Below are 11,419 nucleotides of genomic sequence, written 5' to 3'. Positions count from 1 at the left end.
AGTAGACATTATTAAAAATTACATCTATTCTAATTCAATTCACCGCGCTTATGGAAAAAAAAAGTAGACATTATTCAATTAGGACAGTCATGATTTGTAAGGAAATTCATGATTTAGAAGGTTCTCCATTACAGTCAACAAGAGTTATATATATGTACTTTTTAAAAATATGTAGGGGTAATGCGTTTGTGGTGGGGAGGCTCAAAGCCTTACACTTAAATTCAAGCTTTATCACCAAAAATGAAAAGATCAATCTTACTTTTCGCTTGGAGGGGGAAAAAAAAACAAAAGAGATCAATCTTGGCCAAAAAAAAAAGAAAAAACAAAAAGATGTCCAACCTTCAAGGGGCAGCAAGCTGTGTGATGTTCAAGCAATGTGGAAAAGACCAGTAACGTTACTCAAATACAGCCAACATGCTTTTTTTTCCAAAGTAATGATAGGCTCCAACCAAAAAAAAAAGAAATTTTAGAAAAAAATGGTTATGTGGGGAGGCTCAATCAGAAGCAGAGCCTTACACTAAAGATCAATCTCCCTCTCTCTCTCTCTCTCTCTCTCTCACACACACACACACAACTCCCTCCCAGCCTCCCCCCCCCAACCAACAAAAGAAGATCAATTTAATCAAGGCAGGGAAAAAAAAAGAGATGTACAATTAATACCAGCACAATACAGTCCCCATTAATTCATTGAGAAGAGTAGTAGAAGAGATTAGGAGAGCAAGAGAACTTAGTGGTGCTTGATGATGTTAATAATAATAGACAGTCCTTGCTCCTTATGAGACTATATGCATGAATCAATCATCAAGGGAGTAGCTACGTTGGCAGGTGTAGGATTGAATGTAACCTCGAGGGTAGTTCATGGAGACATCCACCTTGCATTTGGAGACGACTTCAGAGTGGTGGGAGAAGATGTTGGCCGTGGTGACGTGGCCGATGAGGGTGACTGCAGTGGTGACAGGTAGGACTCCCTCTGCGGCCAACAAGCCTGTATTCAACTCAATGGGGTTAGAAACACTCAAAACAACAGAGGCTGTGCTGAATGATTGTGAGGGGATGCTGCCTGTGGGTATTGGTGTAAACCCAACTTGTGCGCCTTGATAATACAAGCAAGCTGTGCTCCCATCCTCTATGGAGAAATCAGCCCTGTTGGGATTGTACATTGAGATTTGCAGGTTCAAGCTCAGGCTGACAGAAGAGGCTGTGGAGGGGTTCCCTTGTGTGCTGTAGGAGAGCAGTTGCATGGTTGGGACTTGAACCCTGGGGTCCTTTGGCTGGAAGAGAGTGAAGTAGAGAATTATGAGAAGTATCAAGATACCCACTAGTAAGACCGTGCAGAGTATGCAGGCTGCTTGCTGCCTCTGCTGCTTCTTGTGGCAGTGCTCCCCCTTGCCCATTGCTCTCTCTTGGGGAAATGCTAGAAATCCAGAGGCTAAGACAGAGTTGAGCTTGGCTGCTGGCTACAAGTCCATCAGGAAGCAAGCCGCCTCTCTTCTTCTTCTTCTTCTTCTTGCACACGCAAGCTTCGGGAAGGCGGGCAACAGATGGAGGCTCTTATTAGCGTAGGAGAAAAGCTAAAGGTGTCAACAACAAGTGTGGATGGCCCCCTTTCCTATGCCTTCAAGAAAAAGACGATGTGTAGGTGGGTGGATCTTTTGGAATCCTTGTCACTTGCATGTCCTACCGGCCTTGTGTACCCACGTCTTCAGTTTGATCCACTCGGACCAATTTCTTGAGAAAAAAAACAGAAAAAGCAAAAGTCACGTGAATGGGAAATTTCGAGAATTTTGATCTAAGCAAAGGTTTTCAGAAATTGTGAAATTTAGGGGTGCAATGTTTTGTGGCCCATCTCTTAAAAACAAACATGTTGATTGCGTGTATGTAGCTGGGTTTTCACTTCTGGGACATGGTATGTGATATGCTAAATAGGAAATGAGACTAAGGGAGGTTTGAAAGTCTTTTGTAAATAGTTTTGCACTTGAAGGTTTTTCAACCTTATGTTTTTTGAATTTTTGATTTATGTTGATATCTTGCATGTAGAAGGTTTTTGTATTGGTTATAAAAAATGTTTTTCATGGACATTGGTTTGGGCATCCTATCTCAAAAACAGTACTTTTTTTATTTTAAAAAGGACCTTCTCTCGAGTTGTATGTGTCATCCTTACGTAGCATCCTTTCATAGGGATCATGCTAATCTTCTCCGTATCATTCCAATTTTATCAACAAATGCTCCCACAAAGGGGCAACACAATGCTTTCTTTTCTCCATCATTATGCATCTCTAAAGTGATGGCATGATATCACACCATTGCAAAGTGGATCACCTCATGGCTCATGAATGAGTACAAATAAAAGTAGATTCACAATTCAATAGACAAGCATCTGATGCATTTAGAAGCAATCATAGAGACAAAAGAAGTAAGGACTAATGAACAAGTTTACATGTATGTAAATGCATGCGTGCATGTGCATGCATGCACGCGCGTGCGTGCACACACACACACACACACACACACACACACACACACACACACACACATCAATAATGATATAATACATATACCCATTTAACCAAAATCCATATGCATAATCATAACAACATCTAAAAACCCATAATGTATTAGTATCATTGCAAGCTTTCATTAATAAGGTTGATTCACACTTGCTCACAAGTCTAACAAGCTAAACAATGTGCACAACAAAAAACACCACTACCTAACAAGAAAATTACATTTAAATCATCCAACTTCATTGGCAATGGAGGAAAGCCATAATAAAGTAGCTCTCTCTCTCTCTCTCTCTCTCTCTCTCTCTCTCACACACACACACACACACACACACACATACACGATGTAAACCTCTCTCTTTGGGTGTAAATAGTAGTACAACATTGTATACTACTATTTGATAGCAAGCCATGCTGCCATCATGGTCATCTTGGTCTCACACGTGACCCTATCTAGTGTTAAAACTGAGAAACTAGGAGTTGGAGTACTCAAACATGGGTGCTTGTCATAAATAGGTCCTTATAAATGACTCAAACATGGGTTCTTGTCTCATGAAGAGGGCCTTATAAATGACCCTATCTAGTGTCAAAACTGAGATGCCAAGAGTTGGACTACTCAAAGATGGGTGCTTGTCAAACTGAGATGCCAAGAGCTGGACTACTCAAACAGGGCCTTCTAGATAAGCAAAATAGTGACTCCTCACAATGGAGCATTGACTTCTACACGTTCGTCTCCACATCTCCCACACACCCCCATGCAATGACCACTTGAGGATAAATATCTTATTATTGAGCGGCACTAGATTGCCATCTTGAGACCTCTCCATCCATCATAAAGTGCGATTTAATCTCAACATGCCTTGTTCAAGTGTAGAGTGCCACATTCTTTGAGAAATGGATGTGCAACTTTATTTTTCACTATGTAATACCCGTGGCTCCATCTCTAACAAAGTTGGCAAGATGGAAAACATGCAACTTTGTACTTAGCTTATATTAACAACAGTGATGTGGTTAGTTGCTTCTTATTGATCCAATGTATGTCTCCCAAACCAAGTGGCAAAAGCATTACCCTACCATTGGTGTCTAAATGATTATCATGTCTAAGCTAGAATGTCCCTCAAGGGTATTGTTAGGGGTATATGTGATGACATAGTTTAATGCTTCCATGATGTACTTGTAACCCTTCCATAGTGTCACTCTAGAGATCTTTTTAGATACACCAATATAATAGAAAATATTCGATCAACTAATTGAGAGATAGGCAAGGCTTACCACTGGATAGTGACCACTAGCTAATTGTGTAATTTCTTCATCTGCAAGTGTTAATCATCCTCAATGGATAGTTGTTCAAGTCATTTAACTTAGCCTTGGTGAATCACGTGTCATTAGGTCTCGCCTTTGAGCTACAAATACAACTCCCCAATGTGGATGTACTATCTTTTATGTCGCTTCCTCCCTCCGTTGTTACATTAGAATGCTCCAAAGCTATAGGGGTGAAGGAAGAGCTCTCTATGCCTAGATGGAGGTAAGAAGAGAATAGCCTTCACAGTAGTTCTCTCTCACAAAAGGCAGATGAAGAAGAAGCCAATGAGAGGCCTACAAGTAAACCTATTCACGCAAGCAACCATCTAGCATGCAAGAATCCAATACATCACAAGCAACCATCTAGCATGCAAGAATCCAATACATCACAAGCAAGCAAGAGCAAGGGAATCTTGCTCAAAGTTAAAAATGACTTATAGACAATTGACTAGCTTTCACACTAGGCCATGTTAAACTTAAAAATAGTCCCAAGCCACCAGTTCTAGTCAAAAGCAAATATGTGCACGAAGTTAGTGACTTTCCTATTTAGCATTAAGGTCATAGTAAGGCCACTTTATATGTTCTAGTGCCATCTTACAAAACATAGGTGCTCGTTCAAGCGGGTAAGATGGCAAGGCGCCTTACAGTAGGATGTGGGTGAAACCATGTTAACTAGTGAATTGGTTAACATACCCCCTTTCCTAGTGATGAAATCCTTGTATCATCCAAGTTGCTATCAAGTGGAGAGGTGTGGATGGTTTAGGATATGTCATAAAGTTAGCATCATACGAGGTTCAGTGGTAGATTTGAGATTGATCTACAGCCAAATGGAGGGTATGTTAGTGATCATCTTGTTAGCTTTGAATGGAAGCAAAGCTGCAAACACTCACTCACTCACTCACGGACCAAACAGAACGCAAGGGGGGGAGAGAGTGTAAAAGGCTAGTTCACTAGGAGCAAGAGCTCAAGGTACAATGAAGTACAAAATGAACAGCCACCTTGAGAATGAGGTTGTTTAAATACTAGCTAACCCTAAGGTGCCTGCGAGAGGCAAGATGGAGGATTCTTCGGTGAACGTCTTTACAAATTGTATGCCACACGACGTGGATAGAAGGCTAGTAGCCCTTGTGAGTGCATAGATGTTGAAATTCTGATTTATAGCTGGAAAGAGGACTAGACTTAGCAAGAACAAGACTCAATGAAGAAGATAAAATAAGACAACTGGATTGAAGGCAAGCATGCAAAGTGATGGCATGGAGCATTGATGCAACTTGTGTAAATGGGATCTATTTTGGTATGTCTAGATCAGAGTGTGTTTGAGACCATTGGGCACAATTGAAGCCGATAGGAGGCATGGGTGTATGGATTGGTGCCAGATGGACACATTGTTTGCAGATGGACTCCCCGGTTTTATGGATACAAGTGCGTACTCAGGTTATTGGATATAAGTGCCGATGGCGGATGGACTACATTGTTGGTGGATGGACTACCCAGGTTTATGTTATAAGTGCTAGTGGGGATATGATGTATGTGAAGAGAGTTTTAAGGCAAACTTGAAACTTGCAAAAGGATGTGTTGGGGTAAATGGAAGCTGATTAAGGGGACTTGCTTTTGGACTTTTCGGTTGTTTAGCTTTTGATTTTTTGGGCAATGCACCTACAAGCAAACCCAACTATACTAGCTTTACCAACTCAGTGGGGAGCCAAAATAACTAATAAAAAGAGGGTTTAGAAATTTATCGCACAAGCTTGTTTATCAATGTGGGCCACCTATGTCAGATTGTGGATAGGCTGTCGGCTGCAATTGCGAATTTCTCGATTCAGTTTTGTCATTGTCACTTATTGGGCTACTTCTAGGGTTGTTTTTATCGAGGCTACCAATCAGTGTGTGAAAAAAACCTGGGTACAATGTAATTCCACCTTCAAAATTAAAATTTAAAGGTATAAATACCTGCAAATTTTGAGAAAAAAATCTTTATTGATAATTTCTCAAATTTGTAGGTGAAGGTTTTGTAATTTTTGGGTTGGTTCTTAGGCTTTTGTCTTGAAAATTTTCTTTATAAATAATTTCACAATTTTTAGATGAAGGTTTTTTACTTTTTGGGAAAATAGTTTTTTTCGAATACTGGTGGTGGTGCCTTGCTGGTTGCTTTGGCTTTGCCAGCCACTTTGGGTTTGTCTGTTTTTTTTTAAATTATTTATAAATGTGGTGGCTGCGCTTTGTCTTCTAGTCTTGCAGCTTAATTTGGTTGTTGTGGATGCCTTCTTGTATGCGCCGTTTTACATGTTGATTTTTCATCTCTCGGTTCTCTCCATCTGCGGTTTGTTGATATCCTCGCCTTGGGATCTCTCTTCCCTTTTCGAGGCTTTTCTTCTGAAGTGTCCCTCACCTTGTTCTTGCTTTCTTTTTGGTTTTGTCGTCTTTGTTGCTCGTTCGTCCTCTCTCTCTCTCTCTCTCTCTCTCTCTCTCTCTCTCTCTCGTGGACGGTGGCAGACGATCTGAGTCCCTCTCTCTCTCTCACCTGTCCCTCAGCCAGCGCCGTGGCGGAAGCCGTCTCAAACGGGAGAACGTTCGTTGCTATCGTGGCAGCCCATCGCGCCCTGATTTGCATCCCCGCTTACTGCCGTACGCCGTGTGGCGGAGCCCACGCTGTTGGCCTGTAAGACCACGTAGGCGCGCTATGTGGCCCCGTGTTGCTTTCTTTTTTTCATTTTTTTTAAATTTAGGAAAAAATAGGGGGAGGGGCCAGGGCATTTGAAAAATAATAATGGAGAAAAAAGAAAGTAGGGAAAGGGGCTTCTTTTAATTAATGTAAGTTTAAGCACATCCATTTTGAGAGGGGCGGATGTGCATGCCCAAGTGTGTGCATTGTGCATGTGCATGCAAATGTGTATGCCCATGTGGGAAAGTGTGGGCAAGTGTGGAGAGGGGGGGTTGGGTTGTTCATATTTAGAGAGTGAACACTTGTATTTTGCACGTGCGGTTTTGGAGGTTTTTGTGTGTGAGTGTATATGTGAATGTGTGTGTGTGAGTGTATATGTGAATGTGTGTGCATGTGCTTGTCTGGTATTTCTTAGTTTTTTGTTTTGTTTTGTTTTTTGAGCTTTTAATCATTTCTAGGTATTTGTGTTCCTACAATTGGTAGGAGGTGCTACATTACATATGTACAATGGGTGTTTAAGGTTTCAAGCATATCACGAGAGCTCATTGAGTGAAGGTGAAAAATTGCCTATCAATTAAAGCTTTGACATCATTGCCTTTGATTTTTTTTGGTACACTTGATTGAGCTTTATCCTTCTAGTTCCAACTAGCAGTGGGTTGGCATTTGCAGTGTGGTGCACGTGGGTGTAATGGGACCATAGTGATTTACCTGGGCCTTGAGAACTATTGACAATGCCAAAGTGTGTGCATAGCTATCTTTGGGGTTTGGCACCATGTGTAGCTCTTCTTTAATGAAAACAGGGCTACGTAGGGCCGTTGCACATGGTTATATACTACCCCCTCCTACGTAGGGCCATTGCACATGGTTATATATTACCCCCTCCTACTTGCCGTTGCACATGGTTATATATTACCCCCTCCTACTTGGTGTCCACAACCTCTTTCGAGTTGTTTAGAGGTGTGGTATCAGTATGTGAAACGAAATGGTAGCTACTGCTCTCCATTCTTGCTAAAGCATCGAGGTTGGCATTCAAGGCACAATGTTTGGTCTCCATTCCATCTTTGATTTAACGTTTGATGGCATGGTTATAGAGACTTGTGGTCCGGGATTTCTTGAGTTTGGGACCCAAATGTAGAGGTTTCCTTTGTAGAAGGCTTGTAATTCTAACAATCTAACAACTTGGTTATGATCGAACAAAATGTCGACTATTGGGATCAAATTAGGTTTTGAGCCCCCACCATATGACTCTCTTAGAGATTGAGATGCGGACCGGGAGGTTTTTGGGACCCAAACGAAAGAGTTTTATCGTAGAAGCCTTGAGCTTCTAACATTTTAATAGGGAACATTGGGGCTCGAGTTGGGATATACTCCTTTGTTATGGGCTCCCACTTGGTATATTTCTACTCAAGGGTTGGCTTCTTGCTACTAAATGGTGGTTGCTAGGTCTTTGCTTGGACATTGTATCTTCCTTGGCTAGCCAAGATATACTTGGGTACCCAGTCTTTCTTGGTGACCTCCCCAAAGGTTCATTGAGGTTGATGTTTAGGGGGTGGCCTTTATGTTATGTCAATAAGGTTTTAGATCTCCATAATGGTTTGAGTGGGTGGTTCGGCTAGGCAAGTGGAGTGTGGGTTACTAGAGGTGAAGGCATGTAAGTGAAAGTGTTGAGTGTTAGGAGTTGCAGTCTTGTAGAGTCTTGAGTGTTAGGGGTTACTAGAGGTGAAGGGATGTGAGTGAAAGACGAGGCTTAGGATGTTAATAGGTTTGGGGTGTCTTTATCCACCAAGGGTATGGTAACCAACCCTTGGGAAAGCTTGAGTTTTGTGGTTCTTCCTCACCAATTGATTGCATAATCAAATGCAATTATGTGCTTTTTCATTGTACCTAAGGGGGGGTCACATAAAACTTGCATGGCGTAGGTTTAGTTCTAATGTAAAACTTTGTCTCAAAACAACCGAGGGGTAGGGTAGTTGTGGGTGATGTGAGGGTTGGTTGGCACTTAATAACATCCACGTCTAAAAGTAGTGTCTAGTCCCAGTGTCAACCAATGCTGGCCACACAAAGCTAAGCAATATTTTTGGGAAAACTCTAACTCAAGTTGAGAAAGCTCTGCTACTCGTTTTTTTCAAATGCATCTAGCACAAACTAGGATATGATTTCAACATTGTTCAATCATGCAAACCTTTTCCCAAGATTTTGTTAAAGAGTATCTATGGGTTTTCAGAACATGAATCTAATCCTTGAAGTTGTTAGGCTCCAGAAGCAAGTCATATTTTGGGTCCTCATCTTCATCATCCAATAGCTTACTACAAGCTCTATAGATATTCATTGACGTGGTGTGAGTGTCTATGTTGCATTCTCTATAGATATCAACGAGACTAAGCAATTTGGACAATCCGATGTGAGCTTTTGTGTTACATGCTTTGCAAATATTAACGAACGAGTGAAGCGGTTAAAATGGTTATGTTAGGCTCATTGCAAGAATGCCTCAACTCATGGGGTGAGTTTTGCCTGTTTTAAGGTCTATTTTCAAGGATTGGTTACCTTTGCGTATATAAATGTGATTGGTTTTCCGATCGTGATGAACAAGCCTTACGTCTTGCATATTAGGCCTTTTGAGGATCATGGTGTGCGACAGTCTTCTCTAAAAATCTATCACCACAAATGTTGTGGTGGAAGCTTAGCCCAAAGGTCTTAATATTTACATTCTAAATGATGCCCAATGTGGTTTAGATGTGTTCTCATTGGTGAGGTTGACCATGGGGCTTATTCCCCCCAAGGTCTTAATACTTACATCCTAAAGGATGCCACCCAATGTGGTTTAGATGTGTTCTCATCTCGATGAGCAACCATGGGGCTTATTCCTACAAGTAGTGGACTTCCCTAAGCCTCCTTTTGGAGATTATGCTGCCACCAACACCACCACCCAAGATTGTGGATAACTTTGTTCCTTTATATATGAAAGGTAACATGGCATTCATTTTTTTTCTTTCAAAATAATATCCGAGCTTACTCATGGAACTTTTAACTGTCTTTTTGTCTTGGATATAAAAGGAGCGTGCTCCAGGTGAGCAAGGCTTATCCTCATCCTCCTCTTTAGGCTAGTTGTGTGTGGGCTCTTAGGTTTCCCAATCATCATCCAACCGGATAAGTCTCTCCACCAAAGTTGATATTTGTTCACAAAAGAGAACTTATTGAGAGTCATACTTCCAAGGACAAGAAGGTTGTGAGGCCTACGTATGTCCTACATAGGCGATATTCACACTCACTTGGAGGTGGGCCTAGTGGTGGGCTCTGGGATGTACACTAAGTCTACCCTAGGAAGCGGTGCCACTGATGAGGTCAAAATGAAGCTCTCACATGTCACCTCAACGAAAATGTTATGGTGGCTATGATAACCCATGAAAGGTCAACTTTCACCTTCCATTGATTCCTCCTCACTAAACATCTAGCAATGGAAGGTCAGGTGGATTGGTTATAGATAGAGGATCCGAAATTGGCTCTTTTTGTGGATTATTAAGAATGGTTACAAGTTCAGTTAAGGCCTTTGACATGCTCTAAGGCTCTATGATTAGCTCTGACGTCAAGGATACGCTCAAGTGGGATGCTTAGGTGGGATCAATGAATCCTATTTGACCACTTGCTCAAGGATGGGATCTAATTAAACCTATCCTTCCTCACAAGCTCTTGCTTCATATGCTCCATCTCTAGCATAGGGTTAGGGTACTCCTTGTGTTTCTTTGAAAGTTTTGCATAGTTAAGGGTTTCTTCTCTTTGGAAAGAGAAGAAAGAGTTGGTTGTCTGCTAGGGAGGTAACTTTTGGAGAAGCATTTAGAGCTCTTGTCTAAACTACTTTCAATGGGCATGATGTCATTGTCCTTACAAACTACTCATGGAATATGTATCTACATGCTCTTAGTCGAGGTTTTCTTCTTTTGGACCTCAAGTTCTAGTTTATTAGCCTTTTTAGGAGCTACTATGGTTTTTGAGGCTTGCACCTCCGGTTCTTTAGCCTGATAGCTTTGAGGTTGAAGCTTGAGATTTTTTCTTTTCTTTGTTGCCTTAGATGTTTCCTTGGCTACTTCCCTTGTCATGTTGTTTTGGAGCCTTGTGATGCCAATAAGGGGGACTCTATGAATAAGTCTTCCTTATACGCTTAACAAGTTAAGGCTCCGCAAAGTGGCTGATACTCTGGCCACACTATGGTGATTGTCATACTATTTGAATCATCCTTAAAAGTGGCTGATACTCTGGCCACACTAGGGTGATTGTCATACTGTTTGAATAATCCTTAAAGGCATATTCAAATCCACACTGCCTCTACAACCTCAAGTCTTGAGGTAGCAAGCTTGTTGCGGTTAGGGACACATTATGTGATTGATGTTATTGTGTGACTGCTCTTGTGGATTTCTTGGGTTTGAGATATTCCTTGTCATTGACTCTTTACTCTTCCCCATTTTTCCTACACTATGTCCTATAACGAAGAGGACCATGGAGCTTGTTCCATGGTAAAGAAGCTTACATAATGGACTCTTTGAGAAGGTTAGACTCCTGCTTGCACTGCTTGCATTATGTGTGCTTTTTGTTGAGTGTTTTGTGCAATTCTCATTCCTAATGTATAAGATTGTGTTGGACTTGATGTTAACCAGTTTATAGGCTAACATGGTTTTCATAAGCCATTTTACCACCTTACCTACTCGAACAATAAATTATCTTATGTAAGATGGCGATGTTGGAACTTAATGTGAAATAGGAAAAGTCTAAAGACTTCATGTACATACTTGTTTAAGAAAAGCAATAGAGACTACTAGACTATTTTTAGGTTTGGTTGGCTTAGTGTGAAAATTAGTCCTTATATAAGTCCTTTTTGACATTAAGGAATGTTAGGAAGCATGGATGAGAGCAACAATAGTAAGATAAGGATTATGTGGAGAAAGAGAGAAATGTAGCAAAA

At 41.1% G+C, this 11,419-nt stretch overlaps 1 protein-coding gene and 1 non-coding gene across 2 annotated transcripts; both read right to left on the bottom strand.

The window, feature by feature from the left end:
- Window positions 1-612: 612 nt before the first annotated feature.
- Window positions 613-1,591, bottom strand: LOC147629642 (uncharacterized). Its single transcript, XM_086811146.1, has one exon. The coding sequence runs from the start codon at window positions 1,392-1,394 to the stop codon at window positions 795-797; it is 600 nt and encodes a 199-aa protein (XP_086667272.1). The 5' UTR covers window positions 1,395-1,591; the 3' UTR covers window positions 613-794.
- Window positions 1,592-2,133: 542 nt separating this feature from the next.
- Window positions 2,134-2,240, bottom strand: LOC147629641 (U6 spliceosomal RNA). Its single transcript, XR_015267805.1, has one exon. It is a non-coding gene; the product is annotated as a U6 spliceosomal RNA (small nuclear RNA).
- Window positions 2,241-11,419: the final 9,179 nt, after the last annotated feature.

Source organism: Cibotium barometz, chromosome 17, assembly GCF_041138505.1.
Source record: "Cibotium barometz isolate CiBa-2024 chromosome 17, ASM4113850v1, whole genome shotgun sequence".
In the NCBI taxonomy this organism is placed as follows: domain Eukaryota; kingdom Viridiplantae; phylum Streptophyta; class Polypodiopsida; order Cyatheales; family Cibotiaceae; genus Cibotium; species Cibotium barometz.
The sequence above is the reverse complement of the archived record's forward strand: the minus strand, read 5'-3'. Positions and strand labels throughout refer to the sequence as shown.